This window comes from Pleurodeles waltl, chromosome 5 (genome assembly GCF_031143425.1).
Source record: "Pleurodeles waltl isolate 20211129_DDA chromosome 5, aPleWal1.hap1.20221129, whole genome shotgun sequence".
NCBI classification, from domain to species: domain Eukaryota; kingdom Metazoa; phylum Chordata; class Amphibia; order Caudata; family Salamandridae; genus Pleurodeles; species Pleurodeles waltl.
The window spans coordinates 1,876,536,780-1,876,562,135 of record NC_090444.1 but is presented as its reverse complement, the minus strand read 5'-3'; the positions used below and the strand labels follow the sequence as shown (position 1 = coordinate 1,876,562,135).

Sequence of the window (25,356 nt, the reverse complement as noted above, 5' to 3'; positions counted from 1 at the left end):
TTCCGGCCCCCCTACACTAAAGAGCCCTCCAACGTCCCAAGATATCCCATCTGCAGAAGGGTCTGTCATATACAGACATGGTACCCCTGTCTCTAGAGGCCCGTTCGGAGATAGCCTGGTGGCTAGAGCACATGGAGGCCTGGAACGGGCGAGCGATTTTCAGCACCTCTCCAGATGTGATCCTGGAATCGGACGCCAGCAGATGGGGCTGGGGAGCCCGTTGCAGAGATCTGACCACTGGAGGCCGTTGGTTGGAGCAGGAGCTCCACCCCCACATCAACTGCCTGGAGCTTCTGGCCGGATCCTTTGCAATCTGGAGTGTCTCACCTCTGAAATCAGATTGTTGCATTCTCTTGAGAATGGACAACATTTCCGCGGTCAGATATGTCAACAAGCTGGGGGGCACGAGATCTCAGACCTTGGCTCGAATTGCCATGGATTTTTGGCAATATTGCCTCCAACATTGCATTTCGGTGATTGCGGAGTACCTTCCTGGGACTCACAACACAGTAGCGGATTAGAATTCCAGATTCCTTCGGGATGGCAGCGATTGGATGCTCCTCCCACAAGTGTTTGTTACTCTGAATCAGAAATGGGGCCCTTTCTCAATAGACCTGTTTGCCTCGAGATTGAATCGCCAGCTCCCTCTCTTCTTCAGCTGGAGACCGGATCCGGAGGCAATTGCCACCAATGCATTTCTCCAAGACTGGTCACCCCATCGGGGATATGCCTTTCCCCCGCTCAGCATGATTCCTCGGGTCCTGTCCCAGGTTTGCCGTCTGGGAATGGAAATTGTGTTGATAACTCCCCTTTGGAGAGCTCAAGCCTGGTTTCCCCTTGGCACTAGAGTTGCTGTGCGATTTTCCCCTTCTGATTCCTCCTCAACACAACCTATTGCGGGATCCTCTAGGGACTCCACATCCCTTGATTGTGGAGGCAAATTACGCCTGGTGGCTTGGAAAATTTCCGGCAACAATGGCTCTTGCCAGGCCTTTCTGAACAGGCTTCCAGTTTCAATCAACAAGCCTGGTCTTCCAGCACACACAAACACTATACCTCTGCTTGGAAGCGATGGGTTCATTGGTGTGCGGAACGGGGTTCCGATCCCTTTAATGCTGATGTCAGTTTAGTAGTCAATTTTCTGGCTTCGCTTGCTGCTGCGGGCCTGGCTTACAGATCGATCAATAATTACAGATCCTCCATCTCAGCGGGTCATCTGCCAGTTTTGGGTAAACCAATAGGTGAACACCTTATCGTCTGCAAATTAATGAGGGGCATTCTTCTTTCGAACCCTCACCGCCCTCGGTATTCTTCCCTTTGGGACGTTAACGTGGTTCTTTCATTTATTTCCTCTTGGCCAGACAATAGATTCCTGTCCCGCAAACAACTCTCGGCTAAACTATCACTGTTATTATGCCTCATTTCTTGCAAAAGAGTGTCTGATGTTCGCTCCCTTGACCTTGCAGGTAAGATTTTCTCTCCTACAGGAGTTTCCTTTTCAATTTCCAAATGCACTAAAACAGGCACCAAATCAGTGTCTTACCCGGCTTTTCCCCATAACCCCAAACTGTGTGTGGTGCAATGTTTAAAGGCCTGTGAAGCGGCCACTGAGGAACTTTGTTCAGACCCTAGGGGTCAATTGCTCTTCAGAAACCTTTCAGTCCGGTCTCATCGGCTACTTTAGCCAGATGGATCAGATGGCTTCTTTCTGAAGCAGGAATTAATGTTTCCATGTTTGGGGCTCATTCAGTTCATGGAGCTAAGGCTTCAAAATCCTTTAATTTAGGCATGAGATTATGGGCATTATGAAAGTAGCAGACTGGTCTTCAGAATCTACATTTAAGACCTTCTATTATAAACCCATTTTAGACATTGCATCGATTGTGGTGGATCAGCTTTGAACTAGCATAAGCTGAGCATCCTGTCCTGACATAGAATAAAAAAAATTCAAGCTTATGCGTCAAGAATTTTCAATTCTATTAAGGACACAGAGGCGAGGATTATCCCCCCCTAGTTAACAATAAAGCATCTGCTTATGAGTTAAGTATTCTGTTTTGCTATCATATCTCATTGTTTTTTTTATCCACCCATTGCTTGTGACAGTGTATGCATTTATTGATGACAGTTATTGTTATGACATATACTATGATTAGTTCTTGTTTCCCCTTTTTCACAGGATTCGATCAAAGTTGAGGTTCTTCATTCCATGGATTTTGTGGTTTTGACCAGAAACAATGAGGTCTTGGACACTCGCTGGATTTCTGAAATTTTTTTCTCCTAGATTCTTGTTCGTTGTTAGCCTCTTGGTCCTTTGGATTTCCCATTTTGGATCCTTTCCTTTATATACTTTTCTTGTTGACTTTATTGGTTCAGTATTTGCAAAGAAAGAGGAAGTGCGTTATCCTCGTATGGTTATATACAGGAGCCTCCGGTCCTGACATAGAATCCAGGTTTTCCTTTCAACTCTAGGACCTGTAGTCCTGTTTTATAATGGAATAAAAAAACTACAAGTCCCAGAATTCCAAGGGAAAACCTGGACAGGAGAAGCACATTTCATATGGACCTGGGACACCCAGCAGGATTGAATATCAGAAATGACCCCACGTGGTGCCTCATGTAGAGCCAGATATTAGTGCTACTTTTTATAGTCTTTCTCGACAGCGCTCTTGTCAGACAATTATGTGAGCATCACTAGAGGGGGGCTTTGGCCCCACCCAAATAGAGGGAGTCAGAAGTGCATGTTTTGATTGGGCAGACGATGTGTGCTTCAACAAAAAAGTGCTTGTCATCCACACAGCTGTGATCACTCTGTTTATGTATCCAGCTGCCTGAACTTTCAGAGTCACACACATAACACTGAAATCCTACTAAAGAGTCTTAGATAACTAACTACTGTACATCTTCTGTGGCAGCAGCCCAGATGGGGCGACGGCAGCCTCTAACCTACATGGATATTTAGGTCTGGTTTAACACAGCAACTGTCACCTGATCCTTTATCCCACAGCTGTATTATTCTGCAGTTCTTTGCTTCCACACACATGCATATCTATTCTCATGCTATTTACTTGTAATACTTCACATTACCATACAAAATTCCTTTAAAGCCAGACCTTTTGGCACTGCCAATGTGTTACAATTGGGGTTCCCTGTTGGCTAGGGTAGGCACCTCAGCCTGGCAGAACCCACCACTCTAGTCAGGGCGAGGAAGTTATACACCAAACATAACCTGTGCTCACCCACTGGTAGCCTGGCACAGAGCAGTCAGGCTTTTCCCCAGAGAACATGGGTAAAGAGGTTACTTAACACACTCACACCAGTGACACAGTGACTACACCACAAAAGAGACCCTTCACAGGGTGTATGAAAATAGACCTTATATTATAAACACCTGCTTAGACCAGATCGTCATAATTAAAAATTACTGTATATGTTACGCCATGGTCATATATAGTGCAGTGTGTACCATAAGAGAAAATGTTTGCTAAATTGCACGCCATAGAAACATCGTTACCACATATGTTAGATAATCATGTTATATTGGAAATATGTATAGAAGACCAACTGACATAGACCCGTAATCCTGCACACACTATGCAACGCCTGCGATATGGTTATTATCCTGGTTATGCAAGACACAATTACATAATTGGACATCAGGGCAGAAAGTATACACGTTGGAAAATTAACACACATGAGTCAGCAATATGGTACATTCTCTACAATCCCTGAAATGGTACTCAATATCCTGTCAGTGATGCACATAAATCACACTCTAAATAAGAGCACGTACACCTGCAGAGGCCGCAGGAGCCCCTGCACGCCCACCCAAATGATCACAGTAACATGTGCGAACAGTCCCTGAGGCGAGCCCACTCTGCCCTGCTATGGCATCACCCCACTCCTGGCAGACAACGTCCTCGGCCCCAGTCCAAGGTAAGGGCAGTTGGGGAGGGGGCACACACGGTGGAAATATTGCAGGGCAAGCAAAAAGGGTGGCTGCCCGCGTGCAGGCAACTGCAGGGCAGTGTTTTCCTTGCTGCCATTCTTAGGACCAGCCAGCGTGAACCCAGGAAATCCCTCGGTGGCAACACGCCTGCAGAGACGTGGCCCCAGGCTCGGCGCACACCTGTGTGCCACGAGAAGTCAGTAAGATTGGATGCCCAGGGGTACAGGCAGCGTAGTCCTGGCACTGGGCTTCCTAGAAAAAGGGGCGGAAGCCTGGTTCTGGCATCGCACCCCCCTCCCAGAGGCAAGAAGCAGTTCAGGGCTCCCGTGTGGAAGAAGCAAAAGATTCTGTAACATCGGAAGGTGCCAGGAGCTTCTTTTTTGGTCAGCAGATGTCCTACGGCGTGCTGGAGGATGCAGATTTGTTTCCACGCAGAAAGACCGCAAAGAAGCCTTGCTAGCTGCAAGAGTCGCGGTTGAGGATTTTGGGTGCTCCTGATAGGTGCTTATCTCTCTCTGTAGCCAATCCTCCTCTGAGGGCTATTTAAAGTCTCTCCTGTAGGTTTCTCATCAGATAACGAATGCAAGAGCTCAACAGAGTTCCTCTGCACTTCCCTCTTCGACTTCTACCAAGGATCGACTGCTGACTGCTCCAGGACGCCTGCAAAACCGCAACAAAGTAGCAAGACGACTACCAGCAACATTGTAGCACCTCATCCTGCCGGCTTTCTCGACTGTTTCCTGGTGGTGCATGCTCTGGGGGTCATCTGCCTTCACCCTGCACTGGAAGCCAAGAAGAAATCTCCCGTGGGTCGACGGAATCTTCCCCCTGCTAATGAAGGCACCAAACTTCTGCATCACCGGTCCTCTGGGTCCCCTCTCATCCTGACGAGCTTGGTCCCTGGAACACAGAAACTCTAACCAAGTGACTCCCACAGTCGAGTGATCATTCAGTACAAGTTTGGTAGAGGTAAGTCCTTGCCTCCCCACGCTAGACTGCAAACCTGTGTGCTGCATGATTTGTAGCTGCTCCGGCTTCTGTGCACTCTTCCAGGATTTCCTTCGTGCACAGCCTAGCCTGGGTCCCCAGCACTCCGTCCTCCAGTGCTCAACTCTCTGAGTTGGCCTCCGACGTCGTGGGACCCTCCTTTGTAACTCTGCCTGGACTCTGCTTCACAAATCGTTCTGGTACTTCTGCGGGTGCTGCCTGCTTCTGTGGGGGCTCTCTGAGTTGCTAAGCACCCCCTCTGTCTCCTCCTCCAAGGGGTGACATCCTGATCCTTCCTGATCCTCAGCAGCACCCAAAAACCTCTACCGCAACCCTTGCAGCTAGCAAGGCTTGTTTGCGGTACTTCTGCGTGGGAACACTTCTGCAACCTTCATCGCGACGTGGGACATCTGTCTTCCAAAGGAGAGGTTCTTAGTCCTCTTTGTTGTTGCAGAACTCCAAGCTTCTTCCATCTGGAGGCAGCTTCCTTGCACCTTCATCTGGGGTTTTCTGGGCTCCTGCCCCCCTGGACACTATCGCGACTGTTGGACTTGGTCCCCTTGCCTTGCAGGTCCTCAGGTCCAGGAATCCACCTTCAGTGCCTTGCTGGGGTTTGTTGTTCTTGCAGAATCCCCCTATCACGACTATTGTGCTCTTTTGGGGTAGTAGGTGTACTTTACTCCTACTTTTCAGGGTCTTGGGGTGGGGTATCTTGGACACCCTGACTGTTTTCGTACAGTCCCAGTGACCCTCTACAAGCTCCCATACGTCTGGGGTCCATTTGTGATTTGCATTCCACTTTTGGAGTATATGGTTTGTGTTGCCCCTAGACCTATGTCTGCCTATTGCAATCTATTGTAATTCTACACTGTTTGCATTACTTTTCTGACTCTTACTTACCTGTTTTGGGTTTGTGTACATATAAGGTGTATATTACTTACCTTCTTACTGAGGGTACTCACTGAGATACTTGTGGCATATTGTCATAAAAATAAAGTAACTTTATTTTTAGTAACTCTGAGTATTTTGTTTTCTTATGATATTGTGTATATGATATAAGTGGTATGGTAGGAGCTTTGCATGTCTCCTAGTTCAGCCTAAGCTGCTTTGCCATAGCTACCTTCTATCAGCCTAAGCTGCTAGAAACACCTCTATTCTACTAATAAGGGATAACTGGACCTGGCACAGGGTGTAAGTACCACCGGATACCCACTATAAGCCAGGCCAGCCTCCTACATTGGTGGTGCAGCGGTGGGATAAGTACTTGCAACTGCTTTACCACTTTGTCATTTTGTACTTTTCATAAGAGAATCATATACCAAACAGTTCAGTGTATGTACACTTAACCCAAAAAGTTTGCTTTTCTATCCCAAACCTTTTTACAAAGTTCTGAAAAGTCTCTTAAAACTTCTAAAAGTTTTCTAAAAGTTAGAAAAAGTTTTTTCTCTGTGCTTTCAAAAGTTCTAAAACTTTTTCTCTCTTCTGACTATCCTTAAACCTTTTCTGTCATGTCTGTTGTAGATTCTACTCTCAAAACTGTTAATGCAACCTATGAGAGTTTGAACTACAAGAGTTTAAGGGGTCTCTGCCTGGATAGAGGTTTATGTATAGGAAAGAACCCTACAAAAGAGTTTCTCTTTAATATGCTTGTTGTGGATGACCAGAACCAGTCTGGTCCATCAAATGCGAGATTAGAAAAGGGAGAAGCTTCCCAGTCTGATTCAGAGGATCCCCCTGAAGAAGCTGGGGAGGGTTCTGACAAGGGTCTGCCCCCTAGCAGGGTACCCAGTGATGCTGACAGTGAGAAAGGTTCCCATAACAGTAGGGCATCCTTTTTCCCTAGAGGCCAGTGTCGTAGGTTGGCCGATCAAGTACACCAGACTGTTTGTCTTTTTAGGTAAGTAGGTTTTATTGTTCTTTTACAGGGTAGTTTTCTTTGCTGTGGGGTGAGTTTAAGGTAGGGGTTGGTAGACGTCTTCTCTCTTCTGGCCGCTAATCTCGTCTTCTTCTTTCTTTCCTTTCAATAGGCCTCTCGGGAAGCGTGTGGGAACAGAAGAAGAATAGGTATGGTAAGTGTTTTGTTTACAACTCTCTTTCTTTCTCCATCTCTTCTCTCCACTCTAATGTCTCAATAAGTGGTTTCTCTGTCTCTCTTTGTCTCCACTGCTCTTATCTCGTCTTTTCTTACTTGTTCTTCCGTTACCCTGTTTTCCTTGTCTCACCCTTCTTCCCTGTTGCCGGTGGGGAATTTTCCTCTTTTTTCTTCTCTCTTCTCTCTGTCTATTTTTCTGCTTTCTGTTGTGCGGCTTTTCTCCTCTCCTATCCTTTCTTTTCTTCTCCTTTTTCTTCTCTTTACTGTCTGGAGTTTGTCTGTTTCTCAATACTTTTCCTCTTTCTTCCCCTTGGTCTGTTTCTCTTTCCTTCTCTCTCCTTGCTCCTATCTTCGGCTCATATGATCTCCCTGCATCTTGTCCTTTTGTCTCTTCCCTCTTTCTGCCCTGTGTTCCCCACCCGTCCGTGCTCTTGGTGTTCGTGCCCGTGTTTCCCTTTCTCCTCCCGCCTCCCGCTCCTTTTCCCCGTGTCAAAACCCCGTACCTGGTTTGGCCACGCTTCTCCTGAAGCGTGGCAGGTTCACTCATGTGCTCCCCGGGGCCAGCGGTCCTCGTCTCTGAGTCGGGGCTGTAAAGGTGTCGGCTCCGGCTCCGGTCTGCTCTTCTGTCGAGGATTCCAGGCGTCTTCGGTTTCTTCCTCCCTGTGGTTACTCCGTCGCTCTTCCGTCCTTCCACCCGTCGGCTCCTTCGGAATTCTCCTCCGGATCACTTCTTCCTTGTATGGTGGAGCCCCCCCTTTTACGGCTCCTCCTTCCCGCGTCCACGACAGGGATCCAATGGGAAGGCTTGCACCTCGGGTTGCTTCTGTGCTGCCAGGGGCAGAGGCAGCACAAGTTGTAGTGGTGTGCGGGTCGGCATGGTCCGACCCGTCACAGCCAGGTTACCAGGGTCCAGACAGTTAGGGGCAGGTCCCCCTTTGAAGTTTCCAATTTGTCATCTGTGTAAAAACATTCCCATCCCACCCACCCTGAGGATAACTTGTTAGAAAGGGAACTCAAAAAGTTGAGGGTTGAAGAGACCAGACTGAAGCTTAGACAGCAACAGCTGGCCTTAGATAGGGAATCCCTAGACATAGAGAAGGAAAGACAGAGGTTGGGGTTAGTTGCCTATGGTGGCAGCAGCAGTATTCCTGATAGCAATCCTGTTAGAGAGCAAGATTCCAGGAATCTGCACAAGATAATCCCCCCTTACAAGGAGGGGGATGACATCAACAAGTGGTTTGCTGCACTTGAGAGGGCCTGTATGGTACAGCTGGTCCCTCAAAGGCAGTGGGCTGCTATTTTGTGGCTGTCTTTCAATGGAAAGGGTAGGGTTAGGCTCCTTACTGTTAGAGAAAGGGAAACTAACAATTTTACAGTTTTGAAGGATGCACTCTTGGATGGATTTGGCTTAACCACTGAACAATACAGGATTAAGTTCAGAGACACCAGAAAAGAGTCTACTCAAGACTGGACAGATTTTGTGGACTGTTCAGTGAAGGCCTTGGAAGGGTGGTTACATGGCAGTAAGGTATCTGACTATGAAAGCCTGTACAATCTAATTCTGAGAGAGCATATTCTGAACAACTGTGTGTCTGACTTGTTGCACCAATACCTAGTGGACTCGGATCTGACCTCTCCCCAAGAATTGGGAAAGAAGGCAGACAAGTGGGTCAGAACAAGGGTGAACAGAAAAGTTCATACAGGGGGTGACAAGGATGGCAAGACGAAGGATGGTAAGTCTTCTGAGAAGGGTGGGGACAAAAGTAAACATTCTGAATCTTCATCAGGCCCACAAAAATCCTCTGGGGGTGGTGGGTCCAAATCCTCTTATAATAATCAACCAAATAAGCCTTGGTGTTATTTGTTTAAAGTCAAAGGCCATTGGGCAACTGACTCCAGTTGTCCAAAGAAAAACACCAAACCTCCCACCACCACAACCCCTGCTGAAAATTCTAGTACCCCTAGTAATAGCAGTGGTGGTAGGAAATCTACTACTAATAACCAATCCAAGGGTGTAGCTGGGCTCACTATTGGCAATGTAGTTGGTGTTGGTCTTGTTAGGGAGACCACAGAGGCAATTTTAGTCTCTGACGGTGGCATTCATTTTGCTACCTTAGTTGCTTGTCCCCTTAATATGGATAAGTACAAGCAACTTCCCCTAATAAATGATATTGGGGTTCAGGCCTACAGGGACACAGGAGCTAGTGTAACTATGGTGATAGAAAACCAGGTCCACCCTGAACACACCTACTTGGTCAGCAGTACCAAGTGACAGACGCTCATAACAACACTCTTAGCCACCCCATGGCTGTTGTGAATCTCAACTGGGGGGGTTACTGGTCCACAGAAAGTTGTGGTTGCCTTAGATTTACCTGTAGACTGTCTACTAGGGAATGATTTAGAGATATCAGCATGGGCAGAAGTGGAGTTGGAGGCCCATGCAGCAATGCTGGGCATTCCTGGGCATATTTTTGATTTAACCAGGGCTCAGGCCAAAAAGCAAAATGGACAGGGTAACTTGGATCCTGGAACAATGGACCAAGTGCTCCCTAAAGCCAGGGGTAGCAAGGGTAAATCCCTACCCACTATCCCACCCTCTACAGATGATTCCCCTTCTGAGGAAAAGGAATTTCCTCCTTGTGCAGAACCTACACCAGAGCAGCTGGCAGCAGACACTGCTGAGCTTTTGGGTGGAGGGGGGCTTGCCAGGGAAGAGCTGAGTGTGGCACAGCAAACCTGTCCCACATTAGAGGGTCTCAGACAGCAAGCTGTCAAACAGCAAAATGGGGATGTCAGTGACAGCCATAGAGTATACTGGGAAGATAACCGCTTGTATACAGAGTCAAGGGACCCAAAACCTGGAGCAGCCAGGAGATTGGTCATTCCCCTGCAGTACAGAGAATTTCTTCTCACTCTAGCACATGACATTCCTTTGGCTGGGCATTTGGGCCAGACGAAAACTTGGGAAAGACTTGTCCCCTTGTTTCACTGGCCGCACATGTCAGAGGACACCAAAGATTTTTGCAAGTCTTGTGTGACCTGCCAAGCCAGTGGCAAGACTGGTGGCACTCCAAAGGCCCCTCTAATTCCACTTCCAGTGGTTGGGGTGCCCTTTGAAATGGTAGGGGTTGACATAGTTGGCCCACTTAACCCTCCTACTGCTTCAGGCAATAGATTTATCTTGGTGGTAGTGGACCATGCCACAAGATATCCTGAAGCCAAACCTTTAAGGACCACTACAGCTCCTGCACTGGCAAAGACCCTCCTGGGAATCTTTTCCATGGTGGGTTTTCTTAAAAAGGTAGTATCAGACAGGGGTAGCAACTTCATGTCTGCATACTTGAAAGCAATGTGGAAGGAGTGTGGTGTTACCTACAAGTTCACCACCCCTTACCATCCACAAACAAATGGTCTGATTGAGAGGTGTAGCCGGTTGTTGGTGAACCCGGCTCAGGACGCCCCAGAGTGGCGTTTGCTGCGCGACGTCCGCGGCTAGAAAGACGGCTTGCCCTGTTCCCTGGGCAACGGAGACGCCGGAACCTCCCTACAGAACTAAAAGGGAGGACCTACTGCACTTGAGCGAGGCGGAGGACACGGAGAACACGGAGACAACAGAAAGGAAGGAGAACGAGGAAACCACCGGGGACGAGGAAAGGAAGGAGGACGACGACGGCAGGAGGAATGGGAACAGCGTGGTTCCCTTGGGAGCGGCCGACCAGCGGGGAACAGAAAGGAACGATGATACACGCACAGACCGCCACGCCCCAGGAGGGACGTGGCTAACGAAGGTACGGTCCTTTTTAAAGGATAGTATTCTTACGAGGTGGGAGAGTCACGGCAGGAGGGGAGAGGGGAGGGACGGTGCAGGAGGAGTGGAGGGAGAGGCTTGGAGGGAGTAGAGAGGAGACGAGGAGGTCTAATGAAATGGGATATAAACTATAAGACTTCCTTCACGTAAAAACCCTAAAGAGCACGTGAAACAAAAGTCATAATCACGGGTAGAGGCACAAGGAGGTGACTTTGCACACCCTCGCTTATATCATAACACTTACGCACACAGGAGCTATCTCTCTCTCTCTCTCTCACTCCCTCTATCTCTCTCTCTCTAGGAGGCTGGCCTGGATTGTAGTGGGTACCAAGGGGTACTTACACTCTGTACCAGGTCCAGTTATCCCTTATTAGTGTAGAAGAGGTGTTTCTAGCAGCTTAGGCTGATAGAAGGTAGCTATAGCAGAGCAGCTTAGGCTGAACTAGGAGACATGCAAAGCTCCTACTATACCACTGGTGTCATATGCACAATCTCATATGAAAACACAATACACAGATATACTAAAAATAAAGGTACTTTATTTTTATGACAATATGCCAAAAGTATCTCAGTGAGTACCCTCAGTATGAGGATGCCAAATATATACAAGATATATGTACACAATACCAAAAATATGCAGTAATAGCAAAAGGGAGTAATGCCAGCAATGTAAAGTTACAGTAGATTGCAATAGGAACACATAGGTATAGGGGCAACACAAACCATATACTCCAAAAGTGGAATGTGAATCACGAACGGACCCCAAACCCATGTGAGCTTGTAGAGGGTCGCTGGGACTGTAAGAAAACAGTGAGGGTTAGAAAAAATAGCACACCCCAAGACCCTGAAAAGTAGGTGTAAAGTGCACCTATATTCCCCAGAGAGTACAGAAGTCGTGATAGGAGAATCCTGCAAGGAAGACCAACACCAGCAAAGCAACCAAAGTGGATTTCTGGACGAGAGTACCCGTGGAACAAGGGGACCAAGTCCAAGAGTCGCAACAAAGTCGAGTGTGGGCAGATGCCCAGGAAATGCCAGCTGAGGGTGCAAAGGAGCTGCCACCGGATGGTAGAAGCTGTGGATTCTGCAGGAACGAAGAGGGCTAGAAACTTCCCCTTTGCAGGATGGATGTTTCACATCGTGTAGAAGCTTGCAGAGGTGTTCCCATGCAGAAAGACCGCAAACAAGCCTTGCTAGCTGCAAGGGTCACGGTTAGGGTTTTTGGATGCTGCTGTGGCCTAGGAGGGACCAGGATGTCGCCACTTGGATGAAGAGACAGAGGGGGCGCCCAGCAAGTCAGGGAGCCCTGACAGAAGCAGGCAGCACCCGCAGAAGTACCGGAACAGGCACTTGGAAGAGGAGTGAACCGGAGCTCACCCGAAGACACAAAAGGGAGTCCCACGAAGCCGGAGGACAACTCAGAAAGTTGTGCACTGCAGGTTAGAGTGTCGGGGACCCAGGCTTGGCTGTGCACGAAGGAAATCCTGGAAGAGTGCACAAGAGCCGGAGCAGCTGCAAATCATGCGGTACCCAGCAATGCAGTCTAGCGTGGGGAGGCAAGGACTTACCTCCACCAAACTTGGACTGAAGAGTCACTGGACTGTAGGAGTCACTTGGACAGAGTTGCTGAGTTCCAGGGACCATGCTCGTCGTGCTGAGAGGGGACCCAGAGGACCAGTGATGCAGTCTTTTGTTGCCTGCGGTTGCAGGGGGAGGATTCCGTCGACCCACTGGAGATTTCTTCAGAGCTCTTGGTGCAGAGAGGAGGCAGACTACCCCCATAGCATGCACCACCAGGAAACAGCCGAGAAGGCGGCAGGATCAGCGATACAAGGTTGCAGTAGTTGTCTTTGCTACTTTGTTGCGGTTTTGCAGGCGTCCTGAGCAGTCAGCGGTCGATCCTTTGGCAGAAGGTGAAGAGAGAGATGCAGAGGAACTCTGATGAGCACTTGCATTCGTTATCTAAAGAATTCCCCAAAGCAGAGACCCTAAATAGCCAGAAAAGGAGGTTTGGCTACTTAGGAAGGAGGATAGGCTAGCAACACAGGTAAGAGCCTATCAGGAGGAGTCTCTGACGTCACCTGCTGGCACTGGCCACTCAGAGCAGTCCAATGTGCCAGCAGCAACTCTGTTTCCAAGATGGCAGAGGTCTGGAGCACACTGGAGGAGCTCTGGGCAGCTCCCCTGGGAGGTGCAGGCCAGGGGAGTGGTCACTCCCCTTTCCTTTGTCCAGTTTCGCGCCAGAGCAGGGCTGGGGGATCCCTGAACCGGTGTAGACTGGCTTATGCAGAGATGGGCACCATCTGTGCCCATCAAAGCATTTCCAGAGGATGTGGGAGGCTACTCCTCCCCAGCCCTGACACCTTTTTCCAAAGGGAGAGGGTGTACCACCCTCTCTCTGAGGACGTCCTTTGTTCTGCCTTCCTGGGCCAGGCCTGGCTGGACCCCAGGAGGGCAGAAACCTGTCTGAGGGGTTGGCAGCAGCAGCAGCTGCAGTGAAACCCCGGGAAAGCTAGTTTGGCAGCATAACCACTGAGGTTCTGGTTAGCAGAGCCTCAGTGAGACAGTTAGGCATCACACAGGGAACACATACAGGGCACATACGTATGAGCACTGGGGCCCTGCCTGGCAGGGTCCCAGTGACACATAGACTAAAACAACATATATACAGTGAAATATGGGGGTGACATGCTAGGCAAGATGGTACTTTCCTACACCGGGTTCTGTGCTAGAGACTCGGGGGATCATGGAATTGTCTCCCCAATGCCAGAATGGCATTGGGGTGACAATTCCATGATCTTAGACATGTTACATGGCCATGTTCGGAGTTACCATTGTGACGCTATACATAGGTAGTGACCTATGTATAGTGCACGCGTGAAATGGTGTCCCCGCACTCACAATGTCTGGGGAATTTGCCCTGAACGATGTGGGGGCATCTTGGCTAGTGCCAGGGTGCCCACACACTCAGGCCCATATTTATACTTTTTGACGCACAACTGCGCCAACGCAGTTGTGCGTCAAAAAAATTACCGCCGGCTAACGCCATTCCAAAGCACCATGCGGGCGCCTTATTTATTGGATGACGTTAGCCGGCGCTGCGGACTGGTGTGCGTCAAAAAAAATGACTCACACCAGGCAGCGCCGGCGTAGGGGAAAATGGAGCCTGGGCGTCAAAAAATGGGGCAAGTCAGACTGAGGCAAAATTTTGACCTCAACCCGATTTGCGCCATTTCTTTTGACGCCCAATCCCCATTGAAATGACTCCTGTCTTAGCAAAGACAGGAGTCATGCCCCCTTGCCCAATGGCCATGCCCAGGGGACATATGTCCCCTGGGCATGGTCATTGGGCATAGTGGCATGTAGGGGGTCACAAATCAGGCCCCCCTATGCCACAAAAAAAAATCGAACAAACATACGTACCTGAACTTACCTTAACTTCCCTGGGATGGGTCCCTCCATCCTTTGGTGTCCTCCTGGGGTGGGCAAGGGTGGCAGGGGGTGTTCCTGGGGGCATGGGAGGGCACCTCTGGGCTCCTTCTGAGCCCACAGGTCCCTTAACGCCTGCCCTGACCCAGGCATTAAAAAACGGCGCCCATCAGGCTGGGTGCCATTTTTTAAGGCCTGCCCCCTCCTGTGCGTCAAAATGACGTCACAGTATAAATATGGGGCACAGGCCTTAAAGTCATTTTTTAGAAGGGAACGCCTACCTTGCATATGATTAACGCAAGGCTGGTTCACCCTTCTAAAAAATGGCGCACATGGTGGAAATTTGACGCCCGCTGCGTCGGACGTCAAAGTATAAATATGGGGCAGTGTTTGCGCCGAATGTGCGTCAAAAATGTTGACGCACATTCGGCGCAAACAGAGTATAAATATGCCCCTAAGTAACTTTGCACCCAACCATCACCAGGTGAAGGTTAGACATATAGGTGACTTATAAGTTACTTAAGTGCAGGGGTAAATGGCTGTGAAATAACGTGGACGTTATTTCACTCAGGCTGCAGTGGCAGGCCTGTGTAAGAATTGTCAGAGCTCCCTATGGGTGGCAAAATAAATGCTGTAGCCCATAGGGATCTCCTGGAACCCCAATACCCTGGGTACCTCAGTACCATATACTAGGGAATTATAAGGGTGTTCCAGTATGCCAATGTGAATTGGTGAAATTGGTCACTAGCCTGTTAGTGACAATTTAGAAAGCAGAGAGAGCATAACCACTGAGGTTCTGGTTAGCAGAGCCTCAGTGAGACAGTTAGTCATCACACAGGGAACACATACAGGGCACACTTATGAGCACTGGGGCCCTGGCTGGCAGGGTCCCAGTGACACATACACTAAAACAACATATATACAGTGAAATATGGGGGTAACATGCCAGGCAAGATGGTACTTTCCTACACTCTCTCTCTCTCCTATCTACTCCTGCTATGAACTATTAACCTATACAACCCTGACTTACCTTCAATTTCGTTCCTCTTTCCGGTGTGTTGGGGAGTACGACGGAACATCTTCGCCGGTCAAGAAGGGACCTGGGAAACGAGAGAGAAAAGAGACACTCTATGGGAAGAAGCACACCACCCCTACACTGTTGACAAACAAAAGACTATAAAGAAGTATAAATAAATTCACGGTTTCACACCCACTCAAGCATGTGAGTCCTTATTATCACCTGGCCCACTGCTACAATGGTGTCAGAAGTGGGATTGTGAAAGGTGATAAAAGGATAAACGCAGACAGGAAACCATGGGGGAAAAATCTACACTGGAGAACATGATACAACAGCTAGCTGAAGGTCAACGACACATTCAGCTCGTATGGGAGGCACATCAGAGAGAGGCGAAGGAGGACCGGGAAGCACTGCAGAGTGCACTAAAGAGCCAAGCCACCATCATGGCCAATAACCAATTGGTGCATGAGACGGCCCTCCAAAAGCTTACGGATACCATAGCAGCTAGTAAGGTCCACTCCAATGTACCTAGCTCAGTGCTGCAGAAGTTCCAAGACGGTGAGGATCCTGACGCTTTCTTCACTAATTTTGAACGAGTGGCCTCCTCTGCCCAATGGCCAGAAGAGCATTGGGGTCAGTATATCGCACCGCTATTAACCGGTATCCTCCAAACGGCACATCAAGCCGCCAACCCGGGTGGTACCACACCCTACAAAGAGATCAAACAAAGTATTTTGGAACGAGTAGGCCATGATCCTGAATATTACCGTCTACGCTTCCGGAAGATCAAGTGGGGGCAGATAGAAGATCCTCGGACCTTTTCTTTTAAAGTCAAAGACCTCGGTTTGAAATGGTTGGGACCTCTAGGGACTGAGAGGGAGGATATCATAAAGACAGTAATATTGGAACAATACTTGGAATCTCTTCCCTCATCCACTCGGAGCTAGATAAGGCAGCAGCACCCAAATGTTAATACCGATATGGCTGTGGACTTAGCTTGTGCCTACCATCGGTCGGTCGACTTCAAGAACCCTGGCCCTAAGATATCACCAAAACCGACCGTTGTACCTTTCAGGAACTTCTCACGAAAAACCCCAGAAGAGGCAGGACCTCCCAGAATTGGAGAAAACCCACCTATGCAGCAACCACAGTGTTATAGCTGTGGTCAGTGGGGCCACATAGCGAGACTGTGCCCTAGGAAAGGGGAAAGAGCGGAACCCATGGAAATCGGGGTCACTAGAGGGAGGGCCTTGTGTACCGGTGGGGGTAATCCCAAGTACAAACAAACAATTAAAGTGAATGGAAAGGTACTCCTGACTATCATAGATTCAGGATGTAGCCAATCTGTGGTGCGAGCAGATGTGCTAAACCCTTCAAACCAAAATACCAATCAATGGGTATCAATCTGTTGCATACATGGGGACAAAAACAACTACCCCTTGGCACTCGTACACATAGAATGGGAAGAGAACCAGGATCTATTACCTGTTGGGGTTATGGACCGCTTAGTGGAGGAGTGTATTCTGGGAACGGACTATATACGGTTCCCTGAGCTTTTAAACAGGATAAAATCGCGGACCCTGTCCGAAGACTAATGGACAGAAGTGCCATTTCATGATAGTCACATCGAAAACAACCCATGTCGCACCAGACTTACTAGACGAGAAAAGAGACAAGTAAAACAGACATATCAGGCCACTGGAAAGGGAAGGGTCGTAGAGAGAGTGGTGGCCAATACTACAGTCACTCCTCCTTCGTTTTCGAGTCAGTCAGCGAGAAGACCCGACATTATGTCATGCTTGGAGGACAGCAAAATTTGAGTCCACTAATGAGGTGGGTCCCTACTTTATTATCCAAAATAATCTCCTTTATAGGGTCGTAAAGTATAACAACATCGAAAAAAGAGAACTAGTTGTACCCGAACCATATCGCTTACAGGTCCTTTTTTTGGCACACAACCAACCAGGAGGGGGACATTATGGTAGGGAAAAGACCGAGGAATACCTATTGAGGAGATTTTATTGGCCTGGGGTGTATGCTCAACTCAGACAATACTGTGCGCAGTGCCCACAGTGTCAACTAATAGTTCCGTGACCCCACAGAAAAGCGCCACTTCAACCCCTTCCTATCATTGAGGTTCCCTTCTCCCAGATCGGTATGGACTTGGTAGGTCCCCTTTTGCCCTCCACAAAGGGATACACATATATTTTAGTGTTAGTTGACTATGCTACGAGGTATCCCGAGGCTATACCCCTCTCTAGCATGACCTCTAAAACAATGGCCCAAGCTATGATCACTTTCTTTTCTAAGGTTGGATTTCCCCAGGAAATCCTAACTGATCAGGGTACACCCTTTATGTCCTCACAGATTAATAATATTTGCAAGATCCTTGGGATCAAGCAACTAAAAACCTTGGTTTACCACCCCAGACGGATGGGTTGATTGAGCACTATATCCGTACTATAAAAACACTACTACGGAAAACAGTCTCTGAATCGGGACGTGATTGGGATCAAAAGCTCCCTTTAGTCCTATATGCCATAAGGACACACGAGCAGGCTTCAACAGGACACAGCCCCTTTGAACTGGTCTTCGGGAGACAACCCCGCAGTCTATTAGACATGGCAGCGGAACAATGGGAAGAAGAGGGCGGGGAGGAAAAGCCTCTTATAGAATATGTACATAAACTGAAAACTCACCTACGGTACGTATGGGAAGACGTTCGTAAACATCTAGAAAAGTCCCAAATTAACCAAAAGAGATATTATGATCAAAGAATGAAGACCCGGTCTTTTCAACCGAATGAGAAAGTCCTGATATTAAGACCCTGCTCCGATAATAAACTCTTAGCCAAGTGGCAGGGTCCGTACACCATCTTAAAAGTCATATCCCCGGTTACTTACCTAATAGAACTGTTCCAACACCCCAAAAGAACACAGATTTACCATGTTAACCTGTTAAAAAAATGGGAAGAACCTATTGGGACCCCAACACAATCGGCTACAGGTTTCTTAGTAACCCCTGAAAAACCCCTAGGCATAGAATTATATCCTGCAAACACGGAGGAAACAGTTAAAACTCCCCATATCAATATCGATCTTACAGAGCGTCAGAAGACACAACTAGAGGACTTATTAAAAACTCACCAACAGTTTTTCTCAGGAAGTCCTGGAAAAACCAATTTAATCCAGCATCATATAAGAACCCCTGAGGGAAAAGTAATAAGATTATGACCCTACCGTATTCCCGAAGCCCGTAGGCACTTAATTGAAGAAGAAGTACAAAATATGCTAAAACTGAAAGTAATAGAACCATCAACGAGCCCGTGGTGCTCCCCTTTGGTCATAGTGCCAAAACCTGACGGGTCACTCCGTTTTTGTATTGACTTCCGCCGACTGAATGAAATATCACTATTTGACACCTATCCCATACCCAGAGTTGATGACTTACTAGAAAAATTGGGAAAAGCCCGTTACATGTCAACCCTAGACCTAACAAAGGGATACTGGCAAATACCACTCGCGCCAGCTGATAAAGAAAAAACAGCTTTTTCCACACAGTCAGGGTTGTAACACTTTACAGTACTCCCTTTCGGTCTACACGGGGCTCCAGCCACATTCCAAAGATTAATGGACTACCTTTTGAAACCATTCCAAACTTTCGCTGCCGCATATTTAGACAATATTGTAGTATTCAGCAATACATGGGATGACCATCTGAAGCACCTCCATGAAATATTCGGCACTTTGCACCAGGCCGGTCTCACGGCCAATCCAAAGAAATGCAATCTAGGATACGATCACATTGCATACCTGGGATATTTCATAGGGAAAGGCCAGCTACGCCCACAGAAAAGCAAGGTTGAGGCCATCCAACAGGTCCCCTTACCCACTACCAAAAAGGAGCTTTGCTCCTTCCTGGGGTTAGTGGGGTATTATCGTTGCTTTATACCACAATATTCTACCTTAGCTGCCCCCCTCACTGATCTTCTCAAGAAAAACTTCCCGTCAAAATTGCCATCCCTATCAGATACACAAGTATCTAGTTTCCACCAACTGAAAACATGCCTCAATACAGAGCCGGTCGTACAGTGTCCTGCCTTTTCCACGATTTTTCATCTCCACACGGATGCTTCGGATGTGGGTTTAGGGGCTGTACTCTCACAACCCGACAAGGAGGGACGGGACCACCCTATTGTTTACATTAGTAGAAAATAGCTTCCCAGGGAGTGTAATTATCCGAATATTGATCAGGAATGCTTGGCTATTAAATGGGCTGTGGACTACCTGAAATAATATTTACTGGGCCGCCCTTTCGTGCTGTTTACAGACCATGCTCCTTTAACTTGGTTAGCTTCTCATAAGGATTCCAACTCCCGAATACTTTGATGGTTTATGGAACTTCAGCCGTTTTCCTTTCAGATCCGGCATATTCCGGGTGCTCTACAAGGTCCCGCGGACTTTCTGTCTCGTTTTCCGGATCCTTCGGTACTGTATCAGTCCCGATCTTGGGATGGGGTGTGTAGCCGGTTGTCGGTGAACCCGGCTCAGGACGCCCCAGAGTGGCGTTTGCCGTGCGACGTCCTCGGCGAGAAAGACGGCTTGCCCTGTTCCCTGGGCAACGGAGACGCCGGAACCTCCCTCGGGAACACGGATATCCGGGTTCCCTACAAAACTAAAAGGGAGGATGGACTACACTTGAGCGAGTTGGAGGACGCGGAGAACGCGGAGAAAACAGAAAGGAAGGAGAACGAAGAAACCACAGGGGACGAGGAAAGGAAGGAGGATGACGACGGCAGGAGGAACGGGAACAGCGTGGTTCCCTCGGGAGCGGCCGACCAGCGGGGAACAGAAAGGAACGGTGATACACGCACAGACCGCCACGCCTCAGGAGGGACGTGGCTAGCGAAGGTACGGTCCTTTTTAAAGGATAGTATTCTTACGAGCGGGAGAGTTACGGCAGGAGGGGAGAGGGGAGGGATGGTGCGGGAGGAGTGGAGGGAGAGGCAAGGAGGGAGTAAAGAGGAGATGAGGAGGTCTAATGAAAGGGGATGTAAACTATAAGACTTCCTTCACGTAAAAACCCTAAAGAGTACGTGAAACAAAAGTCATAATCACGGGGAGAGGCACAAGGAGGTGACTTTGCACACCCTCGCTTATATCATAACACTTACGCACACGGAAGCTATCTCTCTCTCTCTCTCTCTCTCTCTCTCTTTCTCTTTCTCTCTCTCTCTCTCTCTCTCCTGTCTACTCCTGCTAAGAACTATTAACCTATACAACCCTGACTGACCTTCAATTTCGTTCCTCTTTCCGGTGTGTCGGGGAGTACGACAGAACATCTTCGCCGGTCAAGAAGGGACCTGGGAAACGAGAGAGAAAAGAGACACTCTATGGGAAGAAGCACATCACCCCACCACTGTTGACAAACAAAAGACTATAAAGAAGTATAAATAAATTCACGGTTTCACACCCACTCAAGCATCCGAGTCCTTATTATCACCTGGCCCACTGCTACAAGAGGTTTAATAAAACTCTCAAATTAATGATAATGGGACTCCCTGAAAAACTCAGGAGGAGATCTGATGTCCTGTTACCTTGCCTCCTTTTTGCTTATATGAAGGTACCCCAAAAAGGAGTGGGCTTCAGCCCCTTTGAACTCCTCTTTGGGCACCCTGTAAGAGGTCCACTTACTCTTGTAAAGGAGGGTTAGGAACAACCTTTAAAAGCTCCTAAACAGGACATAGGCCCCCATTCCAACATTGACGGGCGGCGGAGGCCGCCCGCTAATGTTGCGCGGCAGAAATACCGCTCCGCGGTCCAGAGACCGCGGAGGGTATTCCAAGTTTTCCCCTGGGCTGGCGGGCGGCCGCCGAAAGGCCGCCCGCCAGCCCAGGGGAAAACAACCTTCCCACGATGAAGCCGGCTCGTAATCGAGCCGGCGGAGTGGGAAGGTGCGACGGGTGCTACTGCACCCGTCGCGTATTTCACTGTCTGCTATGCAGACAGTGAAATGCAAGCGGGGCCCTCTTACGGGGGCCCCTGCAGTGCCCATGCCATTGGCATGGGCACTGCAGGGGCCCCCAGGGGCCCCGCAACACCCCCTACCGCCATCCTGTTCCTGGCGGGCGAACCGCCAGGAACAGGATGGCGGTAGGGGGTGTCAGAATCCCCAAGGCGGCGCAGCAAGCTGCGCCGCCTTGGAGGATTCCAACGGGCAGCGGAAAACCAGCGGGAGACCGCCGGTTTTCCTGCACTGACCGCGGCCAAAGCGCCGCGGTCAGAATGCCCTGCGGGGCACCGCCGGGCTGTCGGCGGTGCTCCCGCCAACCGCGAGCCTGGCGGTCACAGACCGCCAGGCTCGTAATGAGGGCCATAGTGGATTATGTAATTGGCCTAAGATCCAGAATGGCTGAGTACATGAAAAAGGCCAGCAAAAACCTTCAGGCCAGCCAGGAGCTGCAAAAGCAATGGCATGACCAGAAGGCTGTTCTGATCCAGTACCAACCATGACAGAAGGTGTGGGTATTGGAGCCTGTGGCCCCAAGAGCACTCCAAGACAAATGGAGTGGACCCCATCAAACTGTTGAGAAGAAGGGTGAGGCTAACTATTTGGTAGACCTGGGCACTGGCAGGAGTCCCCTTAGGGTGATTCATGTCAAGCGCCTGAAACCATACTATGACAGGGCTGATCTCACCCTGCTCATGGCAACGGACGAGGGACAGGAAGAAGAGAGTGACCCTCTCCCTGATCTCTTCTCCACCACTGAAGCAGATGCCTTAGTGGAGGGAGTAGTGTTAGCAGATTGTCTCACTGCAGAACAGAAAGACAACTGCATCAATCTCCTAAGCCAGTTTTCAGACCTCTTTTCACTTGTACCATGTACAACATCCTGGTATGAACACACAATTGACACTGGAGACAGCCTGCCTGTCAAAAGTAAAATTTATAGGCAGTCTGACCATGTTCGATTTGGGGGTGATTGAACCTTCTGAAAGCCCATGGGCTAGCCCAGTGGTGCTTGTACCAAAATCTCACACCAAAGATGGAAAGATTACAGAGGGCTCAATCAGGTAACAAAAACTGATGTTCACCCTATACCCAGGGCAGATGAGCTCATTAATACACTGGCTTCTGCCAAGTATCTTAGCACTTTTGATCTGACTGCAGGATATTGGCAGATCAGATTGGCAGAAGATGCTAAACCAAAGACTGCATTTTCTACTATAGGAGGGCACTATCAATTCACAGTAATGCCCTTTGGTTTGAAAAATGCACCTGACACTTTTCAGAGGTTGGTGAACACAGTCCTGCAAGGGCTGGAGGCTTTTAGTGCAGCATATCTTGATGATATTGCTGTCTTTAGCTCAACCTGGGATGAGTACCTGGTCCACCTTTGGAAGGTTTTGGAGGCCCTGCAGAAGGCAGGCCTCACTATCAAGTCCTCAAAGTGCCAGATAGGGCAGGGGAAAGTAGTTTATCTGGGCCACCTGGTAGGTGGAGAACATATTGCACCACCAAAGGGGAAAATCCAGACAATCATGGATTGGGTTCCCCCCACAACTCAGACCCAGGTGAGAGCCTTTTTAGGCCTCACAGGGTATTACAGGAGATTCATTAAGAATTATGGCTCCATAGCAGCCCCTCTTGATGATCTCACAAGCAAGAAAATGCCTAAGAAGGTGGTATGGACAGCTAGCTGTCAGAAAGCTTTTGAGGAGCTCAAACAGGCAATGTGCTCTGCACCTGTCCTAAAAAGCCCATGTTACTCCAAGAAATTAATTGTTCAAACTGATGCATCTGAATTAGGGGTAGGGGCAGTCTTATCACAATTGAATTCTGAGGGCCAGGATCAACCAGTTGCTTTTATCAGCAGAAGGTTGACCCCTAGAGAAAAGCGTTGGTCTGCCATAGAGAGGGAGGCCTTTGCTGTGGTTTGGGCACTGAAAAGGTTGAGGCCATACCTGTTTGGCACTCACTTTATTGTTTAGACAGACCACAAACCTCTACTTTGACTAAAACAAATGAAAGGTGAAAATCCTAAATTGTTGAGGTGGTCCATATCTCTACAGGGAATGGACTATATAGTGGAACATAGACCTGGGATTACCCACTCCAATGCAGATGGACTCTCCAGATATTTCCACTTAGACAATGAAGACTCATCAGGTTGTGGCTAGTCTTATTGTCCTTCGTTTGGGGGGGGGGGTTTGTGTAGGAAAGTACCATCTTGCTTGCCTTGTTATCCCCATATTTCACTGTATGTATGTTGTTTTAGCCCTTGTGTCACTGGAATCCTGCCAGGCAGGACCCCAATGCTCATAGTATGTGCCCTGTATGTGTTCCCTGTGTGGTGCCTAACTGTATCACTGAGGCTCTGCTAACCAGAACCTCCATGTTTATGCTCTCTCTGTTTTCTAAATTTGTCACTGCAGGCTAGTGACTAAATTTACCAATTCTCATTGGCACACTGGTACACCCATTTCTTTTGCCACCCATAGGGAGCTCAGACAATTCTTACACAGGCCTGCCACTCCAGCCTGAGTGAAATAACGTCCACATTACTTCACAGCCACTTTTCACTGCACATAAGTAACTTATAAGTCACCTATATGTCTAACTTTCACCTGGTGAAGGTTGGGTGCCAAGTTACTTAGTGTGTGGGCACCCTGGCACTAGCCAAGGTGCCGCCACATCGTTCAGGGCAAATTCCCCAAACTTTGTGAATGCGGGGACACCATTACACGCGTGCACTATACATAGGTCACTACCTATATATAGCGTCACAATGGTAACTCCGAACATGGCCATGTAACATGTCTAAGATCATGGAATTGTCACCCCAATACCATTTTGGTATTGGGGTGACAATTCCATGATCCCCCGGGTCTCTAGCACAGAACCGGTGTAGGAAAGTACCATCTTGCCTAGCATGTCACCCCCATATTTCACTGTATATATGTTGTTTTAGTCTATGTGTCACTGGGACCCTGCCAGGCAGGGCCCCAGTGCTCATACGCATGTGCCCTGTATGTGTTTCCTGTGTGATGCCTAACTGTCTCACTGAGGCTCTGCTAACCAGAACCTCAGTGGTTATGCTCTCTCTGCTTTCCAAATTTGTCACTAACAGGCTAGTGACTAAATTTACCAATTCACATTGGCATACTGGTACACCCATATAATTCCCTAGTATATGGTACTGAGGTACCCAGGGTATTGGGGTTCCAGGAGATCCCTATAGGCTGCAGCATTTCTTTTGACAACCATAGGGAGCTCTGACAATTCTTACACAGGCCTGCCACTGCAGCCTGCGTGAAATAACTTCCACGTTATTTCACAGCCATTTACCACTGCACTTAAGTAACTTATAAGTCACCTATAAGTCTAACCTTCACCTGGTGAAGGTTAAGTGTAAGGTTACTTAGTGTGTGGGCACCCTGGCACTAGCCAAGGTGCCCCCACATCGTTCAGGGTAAATTCCCCGGACTTTGTGAGTGAGGGGACACCATTACACGCGTGCACTATACATAGGTCACTACCTATGTATAGTCTCACAATGGTAACTCCAAACATGGCCATGTAACATGTCTAAGATCATGGAATTGTCACCCCAATACCATTCTGGTATTGGGGTGACAATTCCATGATCCCCCGGGTCTCTAGCACAGAACCCGGGTACTCCCAAACTGCCTTTCTGGGGTCTCCACTGCAGCTGCTGCCAACCCCTCAGACAGGTTTCTGCCCTCCTGGGGTCCAGGCAGCCCTGGCCCAGGAAGGCAGAACAAAGGATTTCCTCTGAGAGAGGGTGTTACATCCTCTCCCCTTGGAAATAGGTGTGAAGGCTGGGGAGGAGTAGCCTCCCCCAGCCTCTGGAAATGCTTTGATGGGCACAGATGGTGCCCATCTCTGTATAAGCCAGTCTACACCAGTTCAGGGATCCCCCAGCCCTGCTCTGGCGCGAAACTGGACAAAGGAAAGGGGAATAACCACTTCCCTGACCTGCACCTCCCAGGGGCTCCTCCAGTGTGTCCCAGACCTCTGCCTTCTTTGAAACAGAGGTGTTGGGGGCACACTGG

At 48.7% G+C, this 25,356-nt stretch overlaps 1 protein-coding gene across 1 annotated transcript in view; it reads right to left on the bottom strand.

Annotated features, from left to right (window-relative positions):
• The window catches only part of LOC138297181 (uncharacterized), a 308,108-nt gene that overhangs the window by 192,796 nt on the left and 89,956 nt on the right, over window positions 1-25,356 (bottom strand). The window contains exon 4 of the mRNA XM_069236676.1: window positions 15,293-15,362. Coding sequence (XP_069092777.1) covers window positions 15,293-15,362 — 70 coding nt within the window. The remainder of the gene's footprint in view (window positions 1-15,292; window positions 15,363-25,356) is intronic.